The sequence below is a fragment of the Psittacula echo genome (assembly GCF_963264785.1).
Source record: "Psittacula echo genome assembly, chromosome: 25".
Lineage (NCBI taxonomy): Eukaryota > Metazoa > Chordata > Aves > Psittaciformes > Psittacidae > Psittacula > Psittacula echo.
In genome coordinates this window covers 5,248,209-5,273,662 of record NC_137760.1, presented here as the reverse complement: position 1 = coordinate 5,273,662, position 25,454 = coordinate 5,248,209, and the positions used below count along the sequence as shown (strand labels likewise).

Sequence of the window (25,454 nt, the reverse complement as noted above, 5' to 3'; positions counted from 1 at the left end):
TTGAAGCAGAGCATTTCATACATGAGCTGTTCTCATTACTCAGAGATGATGAAAACCACCTCCCTTTCATCCAGTAATTCTCTCCGGTGGATCCCAAATGCATCACAATGAAGATGGTTTCATGAGTTTCATTATCTCCATATTCATCAGGCAGGAACCAGAAGCACAGCAAGATGAAATGCTGCAGCAGTGAACACAGGGCAGAGGTGGAAAGAGGGGCCCTATTTGGAGACTGCACGAACTGTGCCACCTCATTACTGGATTAAAGATGTTATTAACCAGAACCATGGTTACTGAAATAAGAGCTGCTCCCAGAAAGATGTCCAAGTCCCACAGGAGAAAAAGCAGGCTCGGTTAGTCTGCACCATAGACATAAAAATACACCATGGATTGCATTTGTGCTCTACAAATAACACTCATGCTACAAATGGAAGGAAGTGCACAATTAGGCCAAATCACAGCCCATGGTAGGTGCTGCAATTAAGCAGCTACAGCGTGCAGGTCCCACTTCTCCCTCCTAGACAAAATACATGGAAAATTAGACTAAATCTGTGCACACACAACCAGGCAGGATTTTCTTCCAGCTTCAGCAGCAGCTGATGGGATAGGGCAGCTCTGGGTGCTGGTGCAGTGCAAAACTGGCCATAGTTTGCTATACCTGATGGGGCAGGCCTTGCCCTGGGCTGGTGCCCCCAGCATTTATCTGGGGGCTCATGTGTATGTTCCTCTCATCCCACACCCACCCCATGATGATGCCTGGTGTTAGTGAGTCAGGTAATGAGTGGGAGCACAGAGGGAGCGGTGGCATTAAGGAGAGTGATCTGATGGGGAGAAAGGGAAAAAGGTAGGGAAGCAAACTGGGGCAGGTAAACTACGTGGTGTGTCCAGGGTAAGGTCCCCAGCTAAGGAAGGAATGTTACTTTCCTTCCGTTCTCATTAGGGCCTAACAGAGGCATCCCTTGTCTGCCTGTATCACTTACTCTTCCCAGTCCCCATGCCCCTGGAAGCAGCCGCCTGGGCAGGAGGCTGCTCTCATTTGCACCAGTGCCACTGACGTTAGCAGCCAGCCCTTGGGACTTTGCTCTCTTTCCACTGCAGTTCTGCCGCATGTCACTCCTGGCAAGGGCATCACTTCCCTCCTGACTGTCCCCGGGATGAGCAGGAAGAATATTCCCTGATCCCCAATGCCAAAGTCTGTCCAGTTTGTGACCGTTCTTTTGCACGGTGCGGTGCATCATGCCCCTTCCCGAAGGGCATCTCATTGCTCGCTCTGGGATGTTATATGAAAGCCTCTAACAGAATCGAGTGTAATGATTGTGTTCCCCACATGACAGTGGTAGCAGAATAGGTAATTTCATTTTGAACAGGGGGGAGAGCTCGTTAAGGACACTGATTGATGGCAGTGCAACATCTGTCATACGAGCAGTGAGTCTCATTGACGGGCAGAAACATCAAAACCCCAGTGAAATCTCACTGCCTGCCCAAGCCTGACCTGAGGGAGACTCCCATTGAATTTCACTTGAAGGAAGAGCTGTGTAAGGCTGCCTGGTCTGTGCCTGCTGCCTGCCTGACCTCAGTAATCAATACCATGCTGAGGACAAACCGGAGGAGCTGGTGATCCAGGGAGAGTGTGGGTGAGGAAAGGTGAGGAGTGTTATCATGGGCAGGCTGGGCGCAGCTCTCTGTCAACTGGGACCACAGCATGGCCTCCGTTTCGTGCTAGGAAATCATAACTATAGGACACTGCTAAAACGGTAAGATAGCATTAAACTTTATGGGGGACTAAGAGGGAACAGCAGCATCGGGATGGCCTCATGGAACAGAATGGACGTTGTTTCTGCCACTGATAGAAGAGGGCATTGCATTGAAACGGGGGGGGAAAGCAGCAGAAAAACCAGTGCGAGTCTTTGCAACAAGTTTGTTGCAGTCTCCACTAGAGGCATAATAATGGAGAGGTCACTGCAAGGCAGAGACACAGGGGAGATGGATGCGCTGATGTGGAGGGAACAGACTGTGGCATCTCAGAAGAAATGGGATTATTAGATAAAGCCTCCTCTCATTTTCCACAAGTGATAAATAATTCCCATTGGTTATTGAAGAAAATTGGGTTAAGGGATTGATTGGGAGAGGTTATTTTGCTTTATTTCTTAATTCCAAACCCTTCAGCCTTGACATCAGACACAGTTTCAGACATACCCTGCACTGCCAAGGCAAGGAGCGCTTCAAGTCACGATGCAGAACACTCTGACCTTGGAATTGACAGGAGATAGCTCTGAAATCCGTTTCTCAAAGTGCTTTCAAGCTGCATTCAGTTGACGTGGAGTCAGTTAAGGAGAGACAAAGCTAATCTGAATTATACAGGATAATTCTTGTGTATCGAGATCTTTTCTAGCCCTGTAGGTCCTTCTCAGCCTCACCTTTGATGGGGGTAAGAAAGAAGGAAGTGGTGAACAATGCTGACAGAGGACCAGATAGACAAGGCAGGAATGGTGGAGTCTGAAAGCACTGAAAAGCCTCCAGGACTGCACTGAACATAAGCGTCCCAAGGCAGAGCTTACATTTTATGCTGACAGATTAAGAAAACCACATTTTTTATGACTTTTCCTTCAATTCCAAGTGGAAAACAAGCTCCTGCCTTATCACAAACAGAGAACCACTGCTACAACCCAATATGCAGCTGCCAGAACAATCACCGATTTCCTTTTTCAAGTACTAAGAATTATTACCTTTGGGTTTTTCCATTTTAAATCACTTTATGGAATCATTGCAGAACGGCCCCAGGCAGCTCCCTATGAACACTGCAGTTCTACTTCATCCCTTCAGGATGGACGGCCTGCCCCATGTGCGTGTGCTGCACGCTCCAGCTTTTACTTGGTACAAACTGACACCATTGCTTTTAAACTTGTTTAAAAGCTTCTGAACTTTACTGCAGCTGAGGACCTTGAGACAAAAAGGAGGAGTTACAGCTCCTGCTTAACACGGACTTCAAGGAGGATAAATGTGTTTCTTCAACAAAATGAGTTTGCAAAATACATGACCAAAGTTATTGATTTTCTTCCTGTGGTCGCCTGCGTGATTCAATTTGATTTGTATTTATTGTTTCCCCCCAGATAGCTTATAGCTATTTGTACCAAGAATATTCTAAGACTGGAGAAATCGAACGGCTGTTCCAGCTCAGATTGCTGTATGTAGCTTTAAAAGCATAAGAAACATCTTACAGATCAAGCCCATCCCAATTCCTCACCTGACCCAGGCAGAGCTTCATACACAGAGTTCACGTTTCTACCACCAAACTCACAGGGCAATCAGCTCAGACCATGGGCAGTTTCAAGATACGACACAATGAAACAGGGACTGTGTTACTGCCTTTTATGACCGCATAGAGGAAAGTTGGTGCAGTTACTACAAAGAGCCACTGGTATTCTTTTGACATTTGGTTCTCATTCAGCAACATTTGATATGCTGGTGGAGGAAGATCCGAACCTCACCTTTGGTTAGTGCAGAAAGCTGAAGCGGGTCACAGCAGGGAGCCCTAAGAGCTGAAACCCACCATGCCATCACAATTCAGAGGACAGCAGAATAACTGGGCTGTCCAGGCTCCTTGGCCTCACTAACAACATAATACACATTATGAAATGCTCAGATTTTTCACCCATAAAGGCTCTGCACAAGGGTCCCTTCTTTCTTAGCTTTGCTGTAAAACATTCTTACCTGAAAAACCTCTCCAGTTCAGCTCAACATTTAGAGGTCTCCGTTAGAGAAATAGACTGCTTTCACATACAACATGGAAACACCTAATCCCTCAGAGAGCTCAGAAGCCTCCCACAAGGTAGCCTCTTCCTTGAGCACTAATTAAAGAGAAAAACAAGGAGTCACTACAGTTATGTGGAGCCATCACTGAGCTACAGCCTTTTTCTACCCCGATCAATTAAACATCCAACATGAGAGCAATTAACCTAGATACAAATCAGATGCGTGGGGAGAGCGTGTTTCCTTGTCTCAGGCCTTTTGCTTTAGAAATAAGAATCAGCCACATTTAAGTGCACCTTTTTTTGCCTCAACTGAAAACAACTCAATAAAAGCAAGAAAAGTCAAATGTCACAGGGAAGAAGGGTGCAGCTTTGTGAGTAATAAGGACTAAAATAAAGCTGGGTGACAGAGATGAACACAAATGCTTATGAAGGAGCCAAGCCCACAAACAAATCAGAGGTGATGGATATCATCTGGTAACAGCCTGCAGTTAGATCCATGCATTATAAGCATAAATCCTCATAGATTATAGGGTTTATTCCCAACTAGAGCAAAGGCAGGCATCCCTCTGAAATTAGTGAGCAACACTGATTCATATTTGCTTTCAGTTTGCCCAAGAGCTCCCCACCACCAAGCCTAGATGATACACCGAGCTCAGCCCATTGACACCATCGGTTTTGCTGTGTCAGGATTATCCTGTGCCCAGAATAATCCAAGCAAGCTACTCCAGAGAGCAGGCATTCTGCAGAACTGATCCTAAATATAGGTGTGCTCTGCACATCAACCCTGTGGTTAAAACAGGGCTTCTTGGCAAGACCTCTCCATCTCTGTGCTGCCACTACAGTGAGAAATGGGACTTCTATCCCAATAATGCCTCTAACTGCTCGTGTGACGCGTGTGTTGTGATAACAGATGTCAAAGTTGGCTGTTGCTGTGGCTAACTTCCTCTGCAGTCATTTGTCTCCATTTTTCCTGGGAGGCAGCACTTTAGGAAGAGCTTTTCCCTAGGGCAGCGCTGTCGGATGGGCTGTACAGCTCCAGGACGAGCGGTCATACAAGGAAGCCTTGTGGTCCCATTTCAGAGTTATATTTTTAGCAAGGGAAGTTAAAAAACCTCACAAAACGAGGGAGGAAGAGCTATTTTTTATCGCTTTATCACTAAAAGGTTGCTATCCTGACCTATGCTATTTTCTGGACGGCAACTTCCAGGACAGTTCAGTTTGAACTATCAGACAATAGATGTAGGTAAAATAACCAGGGAGCCATAAAGCCAAGCAGAGCGTGGAAGCACGAAGGGAACAAAGCCCTGTCACTTGCTTTGCTTTTCATCTAAGCCAATTAAATGTGAGCTCTTCTTCACCTGGGCTGTGGCTCCGAGCTGATCCTTTGCACTGTTGGGTTTATTCTGTGCCTAAACCCACCAATTCAGCACAAAAGGCAGAATTGGGCTATTTAATACCTTGAATACTGACAGATTTTCCAAGAGAGACCAGAAAATGTAAAATCAACCATTTGTTACCTATTGGTTAAAGAACAGCCGTGTACGATCCCATCTCACCCCTCTGACTGAGTTTACTCCTCTGATTCAATCTGCCATTCATGGTTATGAGCACAGATGACAGGTTACTGCAGGCTGTGCTTCCTCAGCAGCGTATGATCCTGTTGGAGTTACGGCTTTTAAGGACACCTCATGCGAAGAGCATGGGATCAAGAAACTCTGATTTGAATTCTAACCAAACAGGCAACTTAAGCCAATGGACCTCAGTTGGGATGCCCAGACCTGCTGTTATTCCAATCCCAGACACGTACCTCTAAATGTACAGTAATACTCTGCCTCCCCCATCATGTACCCCCCATCAACTCCAGTTCTCTCTGTCATGGAGATGGAGGCACAAAACCTCCCTTTCCCTTTCACCCAAGTGCATCCTGTTATCCCATATAACACCAGAGAAAGCTGCAGTAATCTATAGCGGGATCTGAAACTTGAGTGTCTATTATTAATCATAAGACTCTAGGCTAAGTCTTCCACTGGAGTAACTTGGCATTCTGCTCCTTTGTGAACTCGCTTTAGCTGAAGAACCGGCCCTTTGAAACCAGGCAGGAGGTGGCCATGGGAGAGAATATTGCATTACAGATGTTATAAAATCAGTGCGCTAAAACTGCAAGGAAAACACCTCTGCAAAATGCAGGCATGGTAAATGCTTAGCTCTTAGAAGTTAGTAAATGACTGAAGTACACTTGCAGCAGTGAAATCATTCTTGGTATTGACACTGATTAAACACAGGCCTGTTTAACTGCTCTCACAGCAAATAAATCCGGGGAAGTGAAAGCAGCAATGAGCTCCGTGATGATCTGCAGGAACCTGCAGGAAATTCTTGTTCCCTGGTAAACTGGATGCAAGTGCCACTTCAGGACCGTGTTGTCGGGGATTTAACAGCTTCAAATGCAACCCAAAGCATTTCTGCATGAAGGAAATAATGCCAGTGTCTGGAAACATTTGATTTAAGGTCCTGAAATATGACCACTGGCTCAATGGGAATGATGAAAAGAGGGACGTGTTAGGAAAATGTTGTGGTGTTGCAGCTTTTGGGGAGTTCAGTCTAGAATGGGAAGAAAATGGACTGATACTGAGCTTCCAAAGCATGAGCATTGCCCATTAGGACCTTTGGGTTTTAGGCTGTGGCGTGCTAGCAAAAAGCCTGATGGAACTGCATCAGTTGGGCTGCTACATCCCCATCCCTTCTTTTATCCAAGTATCCCAAAATGATGATAACTTGTGAATGAATATCATAACCCATCATTAACCCCCCCCAGGATCTGATATTTCAGATCTCAAGATCCTGAACAGATTACAAGAAGGAACAAAACAAGGACATCCTTTTGGAAGCTCAGCCCCCAGCCCTGCTCATTCATGTGATGGCCCAATCCTGCAGCATGCTGGGCCCTCCCATGCAGGCTGACCACTTCCTGGTTGTCTTCATTCTACTGTCTCTCTATAACATTAAAAACCACCCCAAACCCCTTCTTCTCATCTGCTTAGAGAAGATATTCAAGCTAATTCGTTATCACTGGATAATGCATCTGGAAGCAGGGAGGCTGTTGTGCAACTCCACCTTCTGTGTTTGCTTTCCCTTTTAATTCTAAGGAAGCTGCAGACCTCAGCCTCATCCTCCTGTAGTATTTCTTTAATGCAGGTTTAGCAATAGTGTATAATCAAGGTGAAAATCAATGCTGCTTCATTATGGCTCTGTGGGAGTGCCCGGTCCTTCCCTTCTGCTCCAAAGCCTGAGACAGCAGGTTGCTGCTTGCCCTGAAGCAGCGATGCTCGCTTGTTAAACTGCAAGGCAAGTTCTCGGTAAGCAGAACCATTAGTCTGCATTCCAGATCCTCCTGAGTGGATATTGATAGGGGGAGAAAGGGTTTTGTTGCTCATCAGAAATAAGGCCACATTTTAGGCTGATTTCCCTGACTCATTCTAACCTTCAGGCCACCTTCAGGGTACCGTAGCAGAAGTAGCGTCCACCTGCATCTGCGGAGAGCTCAGAAGTGAACATTGAAGGAATGTGGTTTATGTTGAAACAATGTCCTTAACGTTAAAACGATGTCTTTTACTCCTGAAGCATTTCTGTCCCTGCTTATAAAAGCTTCCCTGAGGGCAAACCTCTTCCCATCTAAATATCCCGATTTCTAAGGTGATCACTATGTGTCACGAAAACAATTGTATTCTGTAAGAGTTTGCATTGCTTGAATTTCCGTGTGAAATAAATAAGCCAAGTGCTAGCACTGCTTGGCTATAAAGCAACCATTTCTTTTGCATACTGGGTAAATAGATTTAAAACAATCCATGCATCACAGGATGTGATGGGAGTTGTATTACAAAGTTCAATATGCCCCTCCTTGCTGTTCAGCACCATCCCCTTGTTTTCAGAAGATTAAAGGGATAATAAAGACTCCCAAGCACTCTGTTAACCACTGTTTTCTTGTACAGGGAGTTTTCCAGATGTATAAAACCATGATCTGTTCCCCCCTCCCAGTGTTACTCAACAGGGGGAAAAACAGTAATAAACCAGCTCATAACGTATCTTTTCCTCTAAAAGGAAACCAAATGCTGTGCCATAATAAGCTGTAATTTTGTTTTGACTCCCAGTTAAATCCAAGGGGATGCTTTTTGCTGATGGAGAAAACTTTTTGCCATATTAATGGCACAGATTTAGAATCCCTGATTGCTTCAATTATAATAAACCCTTTTCCCCATGTTTATCATCTAAAACTCGGGGGAGGTTCAACAGTGGAGCCAACTGCTGCTGTTTGCAAACCCACTTCAGCCGATGCCTTGGGTAATTCTGACTTCCCCACTGACTGCAGTGCTGCAGTCCTATGACAGCATCATATTAATGAGCCAGCAGCAGAGGTATGGGGTCCATGTGGTTTGCAAAGTTTAACCCTGTCCCTCAGACTTCCTTAACTCCCTGCTGTGAAGACGCAGCAGCAGCAAAGCTGGGAGCTGTGCGTGTCCCAGGCTCAAGGGAATACTGGAGAAGGATTTTGCCCGTGAACAAGATCAGCTGCTTAAAACCTCACAGCCTGAACGCAGGCAGAACCCCTTCAGCACCTTTCTGAGTGAGGAGTTAAAGCATCCCCCTCAGCATCCCCCTGCTTTGCCACGGGAGCTGCAGCAGGGCTCTTCCTAGCACCAGCACTTTGGGTTTTTTCCCTTTCCTTCTCTGTCGTCTTTGCGGCTTCCTAACCAATTGCCTGCAATCCACCCAGGAGGAGTTCAGAGCCTGGATGGTAGCTACTCCCTGCAATGCAACCCATGCAAAGTGTAGTGTACCACAGAATCATAGCATCGTTAGGACCCATGTAACCGTGTCAGCATCGTTTTGAACAACGTTTCAGAGAATTTATTTCTAAGCAATGCACTAAGCGTTAGGTTGGGGGGGGGGGGGGGGAAGAAAAGGGGGGAAGAAAGAGAAGGGGAAAAGGAATCAAGATCCAGGATGCTGGATGCCGGGGCGGGGTTCAAACTCCTGGTACTGCAACGGCTGCACCCAGCCCCTCCTGAAGCCCCTTCCTGCGCCGGCCTCCGCCCCGGCCGCAGGAGGGGACTTTGCGGGGAGCGAAGCGTTCGCGGAGCAATCCCTGCCGCAGAGCACCCCCGGGCACCCATCCAGCCTCCCCCCCCCCGCCCGCCGGTGACCTTCAGAGGTCAGACCCCGCCCGGGGAAGGGGGGGAGCGGGGCTGCATCCCCGGACCCCGCTGCTCGCTGCGCACCCCCGGCACTGCCCGGTGCAGGGCGGACGCCGCCGCGCCCCGCGGGAGCTCTCCGCGGTGCTGCCGCAGCCCCGGCCCCGGTCCCAGCCCTCGGTCCCCGGTCCCCGCCCCGGTCCCGGCTCCAGCACCGGCTCCGGCCCTACCCTGCGGGCTCCGCCGGGCGCAGCTCCACCGCCCCCGGCAGCGGCCCGGTACCGGCACCGCGCTCGGCTGCGGGAGGGAAAAGCGAGAAAAAAAGAGAGGAAAGAGAGAAAGGAAACAAAAATAAAGAAATAGAAAGAAAGAAAGAATAAAGAAAGGAAAGAGCGTGATGGCCTAGGGAAGGCGGAGAAGGGAGAGGGGAAAGGAGGGAAGGAGCAGGGAAAGGGAGAGCAGGGCGGAAGGAAGGAAGGAACGGAGGGAGCGGGGCAAGGGGGAAAGGGATGGGAAATAGGGAAAGCGCAGCAGTGGAAAGGGGGAACGGGATAAGGGGAAGAGAGGGAAAGGGGGAATGGGGAAGGGGCATTGAGGGGCGTCAGGGGCTGGGGGCCGGGAAGGGGGAGCGGGAAGAGGGGAGGGACGGGAAGAACCGGGGCAGGGGCGCGGGCGGGTAGGTGGGTCCGGGAGGCGGGCCCGGGGAGGGGGTTTCCGCCCCCCGCACACGTGTGGGGCCGCCCCGCACCCGCCCGGCGGGGCTATATAAGGGGCAGCGGCTGCCCAAGTAGCGCCGCGCCGCCGCCCGTCACCCCCGAGTGCCCCACCATGAGCTACACCATGGAGCCCCTGGGCAACCCCTCGTACCGCCGGGTGACCGAGACCCGGGCCACCTACAGCCGCGCCAGCGCCTCCCCGTCCAGCGGCTTCCGCTCGCAGTCGTGGTCGCGGGGCTCGGGCAGCACCGTGTCCTCCTCCTACAAGCGCCCCAACCTGGGGGTCCCGCGGGCTGTCTACGGCTCCACGGTGCTGAGCTCAGCCGAGAGCCTGGACGTGAGCCAGTCCTCGCTGCTGAACGGCGCGGCGGAGCTGAAGCTGAGCCGTTCTAACGAGAAGGAGCAGCTGCAGGGGCTGAACGACCGCTTCGCCGGGTACATCGAGAAAGTGCATTACCTGGAGCAGCAGAACAAGGAGATAGAGGCGGAGCTGGCGGCGCTGCGGCAGAAACACGCCGGGCGGGCGCAGCTGAGCGATGCTTACGAGCAGGAGCTGCGGGAGCTGCGCGGGGCCCTGGAGCAGGTGAGCCATGAGAAAGCGCAGATCCAGCTGGATTCGGAGCACATCGAGGAGGACATCCAGCGCCTGCGGGAGCGCTTCGAGGATGAGGCGCGGCTGCGCGACGAGACGGAGGCCACCATCCGCGCCCTGCGCAAGGAGATGGAGGAGGCCTCGCTGATGCGGGCGGAGCTGGACAAGAAGGTGCAGTCGCTGCAGGACGAGGTGGCCTTTCTGCGGGGTAACCACGAGGAGGAGGTGGCCGAGCTGCTGGCGCAGCTGCAGGCGTCCCATGCCACGGTGGAGAGGAAGGACTACCTGAAGACCGACCTCACCACGGCGCTGAAGGAGATCCGCGCCCAGCTGGAGTGCCAGTCCGACCACAACATGCACCAGGCCGAGGAGTGGTTCAAGTGCCGCTACGCCAAGCTGACGGAGGCGGCCGAGCAGAACAAGGAGGCGATCCGCTCCGCCAAGGAGGAGATCGCCGAGTACCGCCGGCAGCTCCAGTCCAAGAGCATCGAGCTGGAGTCCGTGCGCGGCACCAAGGAGTCGCTGGAGCGGCAGCTCAGCGACATCGAGGAGCGTCACAACAACGACCTCACCACCTACCAGGTACCGGGGGGGGAAGCTGCCGGGCTGCGCCGAGCCCCGTTCGGGCGGTGACAGGGGCGGGCCGCCTGATGCCGGGCCCCCCGGGGGGGCTGGGGGCACCCCAAAGGTTGTGTCGTCCCCTCTGAGGGCTGGGGGGGGCACCCCGAGGGTGGAAGCCCCGGCCTGGCCGCAGGGGAGGGAGATGGGAGCCGGGTGCGTTCTGCTCCGATGCCACCAGCACCTCTCAGAGATGCAGGAAGAGTTTCTGGAAGTCTTCGGGAACTTTTGCACTGGTTGTGCGTGAGGGTTATGCCTGTGTCAAAGAGGGTTTCTGTGCTTTCCCTTGCAGGACACGATTCATCAGCTGGAGAATGAGCTTAGAGGAACGAAGTGGGAAATGGCACGTCACTTGAGGGAATACCAGGACCTCCTCAATGTCAAGATGGCCCTGGACATCGAAATTGCTGCATACAGGTACAGTAGGATCATTGCGGACATGTCTGGAATATTAATAGCACTGCAGATGCTGCTGGTGTGGGGAGCCTTGCCATGGATGGGAAGTGTCTGCATGCAGTGAAATTGGAGCTTGGCTCCATTACAATCACTCCAAAATCTGTGCAGACCCAAGGAGTGTTTGCAGGAGGAGCCCTGGGTTCCTTGGGGACCAGCTCCCTGCCGATGCTCCCTGTGAGCTCAGTGGGCACAGGACGCTGTGATTCAGTGCAGTGGCACCATGTGCCGCAGTCTGTCCTTGGTTACAGGAGCAGAAGATGCAGCAAGAGACGAGCTTGGTTTTAATCCCCATTTGCTTTGCATATGCCAAGCAAGTGGCGCTTGTCACCTCAGCTCCCTTTTCTCGCTGGGGAGAGACAGCGCGCTTGCTTGATCATGGTTTCTAGCAGGGAGTGCTCATCCTGTCTGTTACAAGCACTTTTGCTTTTCTTCCTCAACTTTCCTTTAAAGGCATCCCCTCTCATCTGGAGCAGGAACGTTGCTTGCTGTTGCCATCACCTGGCAGGTTCTTTTAGTCTCCTTTGCATCCCTTTAGAACTCTCATCAGAGAGAGCTGCTGAGTTTTCTGGGTCACAGGCTTGGATGAGAAACATGCATTTGAATATGAGACAAAAAACCCCCATCTCCAGCTCTGCTTACACTCCTCAGCTTGTTCAACCACACAGGCACCCCAGGCTCTACAGCTGTTTGCTGCCCATGTCAGCTGAACAAAAGCCTCTTAAGCTTTCACAGGTGCACAAGAAAGATGGATGCCCAAACTATTGAACTAGGGCGTATCACAGACCTGTCTGGGTTGAAAGGAACCTTAAAGCTCATCCAGTTCCATCCCTCTGCCACGGGCAGGGACACCTTCCACTAGAGCAGCTTGCTCCAAACCCCATCCAGCCTGGCCTTGAATATGCTCCTATTGGCTCTGAATGTCTCAGCCACATCTGGGTTTGTTGGGCTGGGCCAGATTCTGTTTGCTGAAGTCCTAATGCATCCAATGCAGTTAATTCCTTTGCCATACTCTTCGCTGGTTTATGTCCTAATGAAGCTTTTGACCTTCGATGTAGTTCAACACATCAGCTGAAGGTGTTACGCTCACCGCATGCAAACCAAGCTAAAAGCTTTTTGCTGAATATGAATTTTGCAAAAGAGCAGATTCAAGGCAAGCTGAACTGGGGCTGTAAGGGATGGATTACGCTGATCAGCTCTCGTGTATTCCATATACAAACTGGTTCCATCCTGCTGATAGAGAAACAATTAATACCTGTCCCTTACCTTTGGTTTCTATGCTCATTTTTTCTCCTCCTGATTCCCTTAGGAAGCTACTGGAAGGCGAAGAGACAAGATTCAGTGCCTTCTCTGGAAGCATTACTGGGCCCGTATTCACACACAGGCAACCATCAGTCACAATAGCATCCACTAAGATTCAGAAAACAAAGATTGAACCCCCAAAGCTGAAGGTCCAGCACAAGTTTGTAGAAGAAATCATCGAAGAGACAAAGGTAGAAGATGAGAAGTCTGAAATGGAAGATGCCCTAGCAGCTATTGCAGAAGAAATGGCAGTCAAAGCCCAGGAGGAAGAAAAAGCAGAAGAAGCAGCTGCAGAGGAAGAAGAGAAGGCTGCTGCAGAACAAGCCGCTGAGGAAGAAGGGAAGGAGGAAGAAGAAGCCGAGGAGGAGGAAGCTGCAAAATCTGATGCAGCAGAAGAAGGAGGTTCTGAAAAGGAAGAAATAGAGGAAAAGGAGGAAGGTGAGGAGGCTGAGGAAGAGGGTGAGGAAGCTGAGGCCAAGGGCAAAGCTGAAGAGGTAGCAGCAAAGGTAGAGAAGGTCAAATCGCCTCCCGCTAAGTCCCCCCCTAAATCTCCTGTAACGGAGCCGGCCAAGGCTGCCCAGAAAGAACCAGCCGCAGAAGCGGGCAAAGAACAGAAGGTGGAGAAAGGCGTTGAGAAAGCGGCCAAGGAGGAAGAGAAAGCGGCGTCTCCAGAGAAGCCAGTGACACCAAAGGTAACCCCTCCAGAGAAGGCAGCGACCCCGGAGAAGGCTGTGACCCCGGAGAAAGCGGTGGTGCCGGAGAAGCCCCGCTCCCCGGAGAAGCCGGCGACGCCGGAGAAGCCCCGGTCCCCGGAGAAACCAGCAACTCCCGAGAAACCCCGCTCCCCGGAGAAACCGGCCTCGCCGGAGAAGCCCCGCTCCCCAGAGAAGCCGCCCTCCCCGGTCAAAGATGGGAAGGCTGTGGTGGAGGAGAGCATCACGGTCACGAAGGTAACCAAGATTAGTGCAGAGGTAGAGAAGGGGTCGAGGAAAGAAGACATTGCAGTGAATGGTGAGGTGGAGGAGAAAAAGGAAGAGGAGGAATCCAAAGAGAAGGAGGTTGAGGAGGAGGACAAGGGAGTCGTCACGAATGGCCTGGATGTGAGCCCGGTTGATGAGAAGGGTGAGAAAATAGTAGTAACCAAAAAAGCAGAGAAGATCACTGGTGAAGGCGGGGACAGTACGACCACATACATCACCAAGTCGGTGACGGTCACCCAGAAGGTAGAGGAACATGAAGAAAGCTTTGAGGAGAAATTAGTGTCCACCAAGAAAGTGGAGAAAGTCACTTCACACGCTGTAGTAAAGGAGATTAAAGAGGCCGAATAAAATAAACCATAGCTAAGTTAAAACTCGAGCTTGGGTCGGTGCAAAAGGTTAAGCCATATGACAGCTGCAAAATGCATGTGAGTGACGGCTTCAAAGCAGAACGGGTTCTCTCATGGAGGCTCCAGACACACAGTATCTTACTTTTTTGTGCAATATAAAGGGGAGGGGGGGGGAATGCATGCAGGCTCAAGATGTGCTCCCTCCACAGAGCTTGGGGCTCTACAAAAAATAGCTACTATAATAGTGCATGAGATGAAATGTGCAGAGGAAGCTTTTGAATCTCCTGAGCTGTTGGAGGGACGTATCTGAGGGATGACTTAAGATGTATTATGCAAAGAACCAACTGAGCCAAAAAGACAAACAGAAACCAGTCGTAGAATATTCATGAGAACCAGAACTCTCCTAGCCTTAAAAGAATAAAAGCTACTTATAAATAATTATGTTTACCTCACTGGTGCAATTTAGGGTGGACTTTTGCTCATGGGAGAACCTAGTTGACATGCACAGTACGCAACCTTTTGTTGTTTGATGTAAAAGTCACAGCAGTTCTTGCTCAATAAAGGTCAATACTGAGAACAACACTTGTCTGGTGATTTTCTTTCCAGCTGGGATCCTTCCCTAAAGCCTGCTCCTCTGTCCTGAACAGGAACACACTTGCATGGGCTGATGAGCTGCTTGGTGTCCGCATTTAGAAAACAAGCTTGAATTGGGTATGATGAACACGTTTCCTATAATAAAACACAAATAGTTGAGCTGGTTTAAGGAAACATATAAGAACCATATCCCATCTTTTCTAGAGTAAAGAGGAATCTATTAAACTCTGCTGCCTGGCCTTGAGGTGCTTAGAGGGGCTGCAATTCCTTTCGCTAGCAATGGAAAGGTTCCCTAAGCCATGTGCTGATCGCGTTGCTTATCTGAGCAATCCTGCCTTTACTAAGGGTAAAAGTGTTAAATTCTACTGCAAGTGTAATGATCCTCCCTGCACACCAGTCTCAATGTGCAAGGAGAGCCTTAAAAATGTGATTTCCAGACTATTCCTTGACTTTTCCTGTGAGGAATGCCTGTCTGAGCTGTTTGTCATTAAGTGTGCAAAGACCCACTAAGTCAACCAAGACACTGTGTTCATCGAAATGGGGTGGTTTCTGGTTATTTTTCCCCTCCTGCCTTAATTATATGGGAACATCCTTATCAGATATCTGTCCCCAATGATCCATAGGTGCAATCTGCTTCTAAACACAAAATTCCAAAATTGGGAGCAAGCAGATTCCTGGAAAAAGGAAAATTTTACTGGAATCATGGATCAAAACATCCTGAACTCACATTTTACCTATCTGCCCGTTTGAAAATGGCTGTAGAAATGAGAACCTTCCAGAGCCGGAACTGAGGCTGGTCAGGCTCAGATTATAGCTGGTGTGACTGACAGATAAAACCAAATCAAAGCATTCCTAAACTTCCAAGAGAAAGGGATCTTTGGCCTTTGTCTACTGCCACTTCCCAGTTGGCTTTATTAAGAAGAAAGCCCATTAAAGGGCCTTCTAAAATCCCACTCTATGGAAAATAAATGGAGACAAATGAAACAAAGGGAAAAAGAGGAGGGCTCTGACCCCAATTTGGGGAGCTAATATAGGATTAATATTGTGGTTATTTTTGTTGTGTTTCAAAAGGAAAATGAAGAACACAGCTACTGCCTTAACTCCCACAAGTAGCAAAGGAATGCAAATCCCTTCTAAGGCTGTTCACTGCATGGACTGTCCTGAAATCTGCTGCGTAATTGAGGGTCTGATCAAACCCCGTGATTCGCTTATGCCTTCCAATGCTCTCCCCTATCAATAACTGAAGATCAAGTAGTTGTTAACTGGAAGGGTTCTGCATGTTCTTCGCTGGAGAAACTGCAGGAAAGTCCACAGCAAATAAAGCTGAATGTCTTTGTGCAGCCAAGTAATGACTGCTTCTCCTGCTGACATCAATAATGGAAATCTGTGCTCAACAGCTTGCTGCTTGAGGGACGTTTAATTAGAGCGGAGCTAGCAAATTAAATGGCACCTTCTCTGTAGAGGGCTTATTTGTGAAAGTTACATGTGTATGTGACAGAAAGTAGCTGTATCTTTATGAATAAGAGGCAGCCCAGTCATAGTCACCTATTGTCAGGAAGTGGTTGCACCAAGTTATGGCAAAACACAGACATGCCCAATGGTTTGTGAGCATTGAAGCTGTTGTCTTTTGGGTCTAATCAAAGTTTTCAAGAGACCACCACCACTAAACCCCAAAACTAAGCCAGAGAGCAATATTTAACATAAAACCTTCTATTTATGTGCTTCCAAATAAGTTCTATCAGCTGCTAAAATGTCACAAACTGCCGAGCCAGTGGGCGAGCACAGAAAGTCAGGTACCGTCAGCATCAAGATGAAGAAGGGTCACCTTGTATGATGTCAGCTCAAGTGCACTGTTAATGTGGGCTTACATGGGTGCAGGTGTGATCCCAGACTGGGTTGTTGTTTTTCATGCTGTTCCTTTTAGCCCTGGTAGGATACAGCCACAAGGACCTGGAGATCATTGTTTGTGTTGTTTCAATTCTCCTTGCACATAGGCAGCCCAACGGGGCCGCAGTTTCCCATACAAGGCAGCTGTATCCACACTTGTACCCAGGGTACATCAACTTTCCTGACTGGTTCTGGGAATTCACTGCATAGCCTGCGTGGAAGGCAAATCCCAGGCTGCCCAATGGCATGGGGTGTTTCAAAATATCCTCCTTTCCCCTGTTTTTCCACCCAAAACATATCTCAGCCTTTAGTTATTACCCACAACTGCAGGATTCTGTCTCTGCTTTAATACACAAATCTGTGAGTTTAGCCTATTCCCACTGCAAATGTTTCCATCAAATCCTAGGAGAAATAAGCAAGTTTATGGTTAATGCATTTCTAAATATTTATAAAACTATAAGAACCCATTAATATTTAGTGCTGCCAAGAGGTTTTGTCTACTGACATCTGCAGTCAAACAGTTTCAGAAGACAGCATAATTCCAGGGCAGAGATGCATAAATAGTATGTTAGTTGCCTGTTCTGCACCGATTATTTCTGCAGACTCTGCAGAACCAGCAAAGGGATTAATTACTTACAGACACAAAAGTTCATGAATCAATATGAAAAAGACTCTGTGAAGGGGAAAACAATAATTAAAGGAAGTGACTATGAGGATTTATGAGCCTTATTTAAGGCGAGCTACCAAGACCCCTGTGACTTCAGGAGCTGGAGGGCTCTAGAACAGGATCTTTTTCCATGTTGTCTTGTGGAGATGCTGCCATTCAGATATTTTCAGCATCCCAGAACTAAATTCCAGGTGGGAACAAAGTTGGAAGTGTTACAAAACACAAATAGGCTGTGTTTGCCAGGGAGCTGAGTCAGGCACTAGAATCTTCTCCTGGCATCAGTCTGTGCTTTTCCCATTCCCATGTGGGCTTTCTTCCATCTCTGTTCAGGACTGAACTACCCTTAACTAACCCAGGAAGGCAGCAGATGATGAACTGTCAATTATTGAGTTATCAGAAGGTGCATTCCTAGAATCTGGGCATTGCACCTGTACAAGTTTTCCTCTTGCTGAGTGGAACAGGAGTGTGTGGATGTGCATCTTAAGAAAAGCATTCAGGACCTCCTTCTATTTCTCTTCCCTGTGATTCTTGGCATGATCCAGACCCCATGTGCCCAAACAGAAGGAGAAAATTCAGAGACAGACCCGTAGCTTTATTTGCAGCTGCAACTTGGGTTAAAGTTTCCATCCTGCCTCCCTCTGCCTGCTTTTACTGCATTGCGTCAAAGCGAGCGCCTGGATTTTCTAAGGTTAAACAAGTGTTGCCAGTAGGATCCCCACAACCCTCGGAGCATCTCGGCTCCCACATCCATCCTCCCTCCCTCCGCTTTACCTTAGCAGCAAGGTAGGAGCAGGGTGGCAGACCAGGCTGGACGGTCACTGCAGCTTGTCACTCTCTGCAGCTCATTGCTGTGACTCACACATTTCCTGCAGAGCTGTGAAATCTCTCCTTTAGCTGCAATACATTAAAAATAACATAAGGAGTAGGGACCAGGCTGAGAAACGCTGCAAGGAGAAGTGTGTTTGCTGGTGTAACTGGTTTGAGAGCATCTCGGCTGCAACACTTTGGAGAGCTGCAAGCTTCCATAGGAGTGAAAGGGATACAAAGGACTGAATGAAGAGGAGTTTATCCATAAAAAAAGAGAAAGTCACGAAAAAGGAAGCAAGATCAGGGACTGAGGAGTTAAAAGGTGCTCAGAGTGCCTGGAGAAAGGCAGGATGGGGAAGTGGTTTTGATATAAGCCAATCTCTGTACGAGTGGCGTGGCTTTAATGGCTGTGTGAGTTCTGACCTGGCGCATCACAGTTTCTGCTCTGCGGAAGCAGCACTTCTCTCCAGCTGAAATGCCACACTAAGCATTTCCTGATAGGCACTTAGGTGAAATTCCAAGTACCATCTCTTAGACTTAATGTTCTGCTGTTCGAGCCAAAAGCATCATACACTACAAGAAGTAGCTCTCCTGCAAGCCCCTCAATAGCTTTTGAAAGCACTGAGCGAACAGTGTGGTCAAGTCTCTGGCCCATGGTGCTGCAAGTACCCACACCACCTTCCTGGAGACAGAAAATCTGCTTTGTAAGAGTAAGTCTGCATAAACCGATGTAGAAACATCTCCATTAAAAGCAGAAGGGAAACACGAAAAGAAAGCCTTAAAATGATGTTGAAGAAAGGGAAAACTAATTTAAATGTTTGTCCTCTGGTTCTCAAAAAGCATCAAACTCCCCAAGAAAGCGGGGGGGGGGGGGAATAAAGCATCTGGAAATGATACTGGAACTCCCTGAACAGGAGTTAGTGGGTTTATTACATACACATACAAGCTCCTGAATTGTTTTACCAAAGCTTTTCTTTCTCCTGCTGGGAACGTGGAAGGAAAGAATTGGTTTAAGTTCTTACCTCATCCATCATAATCTTCTTTGGAACTCTTTAAACTCAAAGGAGATGCTTTTGGAACAACCCTGAAATCTGTACAGACACTTCCTTCTCTGAACATAACCACTGAGGACCAATGCCAATCAGCCAATGCCAGTCAGTGCACAGAACTAAAAGGTACCAAGACTCCTATGCAAAAATCCAACTGCAAGAAAATCCAGTGCACCCATGTAACACCTGTTCTAACATGGCCTTCCATGGGTTGAGCTTATGTAAAAGGGTTTAATTTGCAGCCTTAGTCTCATACTTGCCCTTAGCACAAGGCTTAATTTAAGCAACTTGAGCTAATTGAAAATAAATGGGCTCATGCCGCAGGATGTTGGTTCAGAATTGCCAGGCTCTGCTGCTGTTTGAGATGCTCCTATTTTGTGTTCAAATTAGACCAGAAAATGAGCATCTTCAGTCCATAGTGCATCAACTTGGGGTAGCACCTTGGAAAGGCAGCTCATTCAAGTAGCACAGGGAACGCCCCCTACACTTTGTTCCCTCTAACACCTCACTGCAGCCCCTTTTTATCCTTAGACGCTGCTCCAAATCTCAGCTACATCCTCAGCCATTCTTCCATCACTGACCTGTCACTGAACAGCTTCCTACCAGCGTTTAAAGCCCTGTTCGTATTTCACTTCTGAATTGGTTTGTTAAATGTTCTCCTTTCCTCCAAAGGCAAAAAGGAGCCCATGCCCACACCAGAGCTCAGTGAGACCCATCACAAAACCACAGCACTCCCAACACCAGTGGATCCCTTATAGTGACATTTCCACGTGAAATTTCACAGCACCACCAAGAAATGTTGTCCCCTTATCACTCCCCCCAAACACATCAGTGAGACAGAAACCACCATCCCCTATCCTGTTCCACAGGCCTGAAAGATGAGTGCAACACATCACTGACCTTTTAAACGCATCGGTGACACACAACACGTACAAGGAATCTGTGTAAGCATTTCTGTAACTTTATTGACTAGCTTTATTGCACATACTTATTGAAGCCTCCATTATTTTACCCACCCAAGGTTTCCATAGTTATATTAAATGCAAGTTAAAGGTAACTTTCATTCCCATGACTTATTTTCCCCCCCCCGTTTTAAGGTTCTGAATCACCCAAGAAAGACACAACCCCTGAATTCATACGTGAAGACCATGCGGCATTCAGGGAGCAAGCCAGTGGGTGCTCTGCAAGCATACTGATACTCTGCACAGAGAAACATCATAGATCATTAACTTTAAACCTCAGTGGTCACTGAATTAAATATGTGAGACTGCAATGTTAGCTCAGTCCATCATCATTGATTCTGTTGACCTGATGAGAAAGCTAGACTGCCCAAGAATCAAGCCTTCTTCTTCACTTCACTCTCTTCTTTTCCTGCTGCTCCTTTCTCTTCCTTCTCCTCCTCACCAGCTTCCTCAGCAGTTTCCTGAGATTCCTCCCCTTCTTCAGCTGCTGTTTCTTCCCCTTCTTCCTCTTCCTCACCCTCTTTGGCTTCTTCAGATTCTTCCTTAGCACCTTGGAAAGACAGAGACATTTTTCACATCTATGTACCGTTCCTAATCCAAATTTAATGGGAGCCAGCTTACTTGCACCCTTAAACCCCACACATCTGGGCACAGCTGAACACGATGGGGCTGGCAACTCATTTTGCATGAAAGCAGGGACATTTATCTGGGACTTACAAGGGAGAACAAGAAACCTCCACAACCAACTTACCCTCTATTTTAGAGGAAGTGAAACACTTTCTAGGTCTTTTCAAAATCATCGCCTTGAAAATACTGACTGTGGACTCATTGCTTTAAGCCTTATCCAAAGGCTTAAAAGACTCTTGCCACTGCCCTCCAATTGGCTCTTTCACTATCCTTTCATTATCATTAATCTTTACATTAATAAACTCAAGTAGTTCAATGGTAACCAATGCAATTTCAGATGTGTAGGTTAAATCCTGCAATCAAAGTTGGGAAAAGCAACACTGGATAACATTCCTATTACATTTTCTTTAAATATGTGAGTTCGGGGCAGCAAGGAAGTGGCATATACCTTGACTGGATGAGAAAACTACCTAGATCTCAGGCAACAGCTATTGCTATCCCCTGAACACAACAGCCACATCCACAGATACCAGCTGACATGCCTGTTATCACAGGCTACCCTCTGGGAATCTTCATTTAGCTCAGGATACCCTTGTCCCTTCTGTTTGAGGATGTCTGTATTAGCTAAATAATGTTTGCTACCGTAGCATTACCTGCTGTTAAAGTATTATCATTTCTGGGTTTAGAAACTTGAATGGAAAAAACATCCAGTGATTTCCAAAGGTGTATAATCAGTCCTATAATCTGCCTGACAGTGAACATTTACCTTCTCTTACATTCAATATTCAGGCTTTCCTGCCTACATCTTTGTGCTTAGTCCCACAACCCTTTGCTGATGTGAGCAGTGAGAGCGATCTAACTGTTAGACTTCATCAGCATTTCTGGGGTTTACCCCATATGAGCAGGGTGAAGCATGAGAGAGGGATTTGAAAATAACTATAAATACCTTCCTCCTCCTCTTCAGCCTCTTCACCTCCTGCTTCTTCCTCACCTTCCTCTTTCTCTTCCTCCTCACCTTCTTCTGCAGGGGCTGCCTTGGCTTCTCCTGCTTTAGTAGCCTCAACTGTTTCCTCTACTTCTATCTGCTCTTCCTGGACGTGACTGGAGTAGTATGTGGGGAAGGAACGGGTTGTCATCAAGTAGGAGCTGGACTGGAGACCGCTGTAGGCAGACCTGCCGAAAGTCGGGGCAGTCTGGGTGTAGCCACTGGTGATGCTTCCCACACTAGTGAAACTGAGCCAGGTCTCTTCACCTTCCAGCAGTTTCCTAGCAGGGAAAAGCAGGTAGAAATCACTTCATCATGCTGGAGCAGTAATCAGACATGGACTAAGATACTGTCATGCTTTGAGCAGTGCAAGCCCTTGAGACTGCAGATTTATGAGTGTAAAGAAATAGCCCATAATGAATAACTATGTGGCAACAGTACCCTATCTTCTTGGAATCATTTGAAAGTTTGAGGTGAAATTATAAGAACACAACCTCTAGGATTTGGTTCCTACAGCAGGTGAAGTTAGAGGTGTGTTTTAGTAGCATGTAGGGTTGCAGCGAACAATGCAGATCCAAATTCAATGCTACATTTAGCTATTAGACAAGGGTTATAGCCACTTTCTCAATATCCCCCCTTGTGGCATCCACAGAAACTCTTTTCTGGCATTTGCCATTGCTAACAGTATTTGGGACACAACATTAGACAGCTATTTAGCTGCAATTCTGCTGCAAAATATTTGCTTTGCAGGAGATGGCTTCTTCCAGTTAGAAACAAAGCCCCTTCTTAAAAGCATGTAATGGATTTTCAATACTGAGAACACAACCACCTTTGTTAAACTCCACCAACAAAATCTTCACTGCAAGTACAGATCAGGTACTTTCATTTGTAAAGATGAAGAATTGAGATTATATTGCCAAGATACGTATGCATATGCACAGAGAGCTCCTACTATCATACTCACTGAAGCTTGCTACACTGAACATTTTGCTTTAAGCAAGTATTTTATCTCATACGCTCTGCTTCTTCCAATAGCAAGGCAATGGAGAAGACCTGATAAAACTCTGACATCTATCTAGGAACATTTCTGCTAGAGGAATGATAAACAGAATGAATTCTCCCAAAGAGAGAATGGGAACCTGACCCATGTTCTGACTTATACCATTACCCCCATCATACCTATATGCAGCAATTTCGATGTCCAGAGCCATTTTCACATTGAGCAGATCTTGATATTCCTTCAAGTACCGAGCCATTTCACTCTTGGTGGTTCTCAACTCATTCTCCAATTTGTTGATTGTATCCTGTTGGAAGCAACAACACTGACAGTGTAAAATCTTTCCATGTCTAATACCGTGCAAGGAATCCCTCCAACCCTATTAACTTGATCTTGCTCTGGCACTCAGAAAACAGCCCCAACTCCACCCTCTGCCAAAGAGGCACCACTTATCAAATCCCACCTTCCCGAGCAGGGTTTTCCCATCCCTATACCTACACTCTGTTATTTCGTTGCTGTTTCATGTGAAGAGCCCAATTTTCCGCCGTCTTGAGGACAAAAGCATGCATGGAATTTGCTTATTGCTTTATTTCCGTTTTGGACTTTATGAGCTTTCTCTGCTTTTAGCTTAAGGATATCCTTTCTATAGTGACAAAGTCAGGCTTGATTGGCATATAGTTAACGATATATCACGCACTAAAGCTCTGTGGCATTTTGCATCACAGTTTCCTAACACTTCACAGCTTCGGCTTGCAATACAGCTACTGTATGCGCTGGAAGCGATGCTACTGTATGATCGTACTGATGCACGTTTGAGTGCCCCAGAGCTCCCCTCCCCGCGGAGCCGGACCCCTCACCTGCAGGGCAGAGATGTCAGCGCTCTGCTTCTCTTCCAGCTCCTGCAGCTGCTTCTCCAGCGCCTCGTTCATGCCGCGGGTGGCCTCGATCTCCAGCGTCTTGGCTTTGAGCAGGCGGCGGCTCTCCGAGACCTCGTCCTTGGCGGCGCGGACGGCGTCCGTGTTCTTGGCCGCGCTCTCGCTGAGGACGGTGAAGCGGCTGCGGAACCACTCCTCGGCGTTCTGCATGTTGCGAGCCGCCAGCTTCTCGTACTGGGCGCGGATGTCGCGCAAGGCGGCCGAGAGGTCGGGTTTGGCCGACACGTCCATCTCCACGGAGAGGTGCGCGTACTGGATCTGCGCCTGCAGCTCCGCCAGCTCCTCCTCATGCACCTTCTTGAGGAAGGCCAGCTCGTCCAGCAAGCTGTCCACCCGCTTCTCCAGCTCCGCCCGCGCCAGCGCCGCCTCGTCCGCGCCCTTCCGCACCTCCAGCAGCCGCGCCTCCGCGTCCTCCCGGCTCAGCACCTCCTCCTCGTAGCGCGCCTGCAGCCCGCGCAGCGTCTCCTCCAGGCTCTCCCGCTCGCCCTGCAGCGCCTGCTTCTCGCTCGTCGCCTCCTCGGCGGCCAAGCGCAGCTCCCGGATCTCCTGCTCGTAGAGGGCGCGGAAGCGGGAGGGCTCGGCGTGCTTCTGCCGCAGCACCAGCAGCTCCGCCTCCAGCACCTTGTTCTGCTGCTCCAGCTCATGCACCCGCTCGATGAAGCAGGCGAAGCGGTCGTTGAGGTCCTGCAGCTGGGCCCGCTCCTGGCTGCGGATCGACTTGAGGTCGTTGCTGATGGCCGCTACCTGGCTAAGGTCGAGGCTGTCCACGGAGTGCAGGAGGGAGCCCGAGGCGCTGGAGGTGGCATAGCTGCGGCGCACCGACACCGAGGACACGGGCGCGGACAGGCTGGAGTACGCCGAACGCGTCGAGCTGTACCCGCCGCTGCTGCGCATCGCCGAGACATGGAGCCGCGGGCTCTCAGCATAGCGGCGCTTGTAAGAGGGGAAGAACGGGTCGTAGCCGTACGAGCTCATGATCGCGGGGGGCCAGCGGCTGCTCTGCGGACCGGCGCCGCCCGACCGCCGGTATTTATGGGCGGGAAGGGCGGGCGGGCGCAGCCGCCGGGCGGGGCCGGGGCGGGCAGAAGCGGCGGCGCGCTGAGGTACGGCCCGCTCGGCTCCGGGTCTCGCCGAGGGTTGTGGTGGTGCTGGTTTACTGTTCGCCATTAGCGTGCTCTGGGGAGGGGTCCACCTCGTATCGCCCTTCCCTCGGGCCTCCCTCGAGTGTGCCCCAGGCCTTCCGCGGGTCTGCTTCAGGCCTCTCTGGGGTTTACCTCAGGCTCCTGTGGGGCCAGCCGCAGGCCCACTTCGGGACCCCGTCTGGCTTCTCTCCTGGCCCCAAGCCTGCGGGGCTGTGTGTAACCCCCCTCTGTCTGTGCTTTTTTCCTCATAAGCCCCCTTTACAAAAGGCCCGAGGAGCTTATTGCAAACCCCGTGTTGCAGGAGGGCTCTTAGGGAGGCCTTGTCCCTCAGGGGAGCTGGGTGCAGCCCTCGCTGCACTTCAGAACCCAGAGACAACACATGTAAGTAGTGCTTTTCTCGTTCAATTTGCAGTTTTTGCAAGGCATGTGTGCCCTTTGAGCTGTTGCTGTTCTCGTCGTGTTCTCTTGCAAGTGGCTCCTAATTACCAGGTAATTACATGAATGGAGAAATAGATGATGGGGTGTTGTTTGCAGTATTGTAAAGTACATTAATATCTAGTTATCTAGCTTTGCTTCCTCTGTGCCTTGGGTTTTCAAGAAGCAAATTTGAGATTGGGCCATAGAGACTGAGTATTTATCCTTGCCTAATGTGGCTAATACACAGATTAAAATGAGGCAGCTGTGCTGCAGCTATCTCTGATCTGGTTATTAGCCAATGGTTGATTAAAACAAAGCAGGATTTATGTAGTAGAGGTTTATCAGAAGCAAGCTAGGAATACATTGAGCACAGACTTCACTGGGTGATCGAGAAGGCAGTGATAAATTGCCTGAGTCAGAAGGGCAAATGCATTGCAAA

General features: G+C 49.0%; 2 protein-coding genes across 2 annotated transcripts; one reads left to right on the top strand and one right to left on the bottom strand.

Annotated features, from left to right (window-relative positions):
- Positions 1-9,766: 9,766 nt before the first annotated feature.
- On the top strand, positions 9,767-13,947 carry NEFM (neurofilament medium chain; the record flags this gene model as incomplete). The annotated part of the gene is made up of 3 exons (XM_080634674.1): positions 9,767-10,828; positions 11,157-11,281; positions 12,627-13,947. The coding sequence occupies 3 exons, from the start codon at positions 9,767-9,769 to the stop codon at positions 13,945-13,947; spliced, it is 2,508 nt and encodes an 835-aa protein (XP_080490800.1).
- Positions 13,948-20,286: 6,339 nt separating this feature from the next.
- NEFL (neurofilament light chain) lies at positions 20,287-24,431 on the bottom strand (the record flags this gene model as incomplete). Its single annotated transcript, XM_080634664.1, has 4 exons — positions 20,287-20,462; positions 21,486-21,805; positions 22,704-22,828; positions 23,379-24,431. The coding sequence occupies 4 exons, from the start codon at positions 24,429-24,431 to the stop codon at positions 20,287-20,289; spliced, it is 1,674 nt and encodes a 557-aa protein (XP_080490790.1).
- Positions 24,432-25,454: the final 1,023 nt, after the last annotated feature.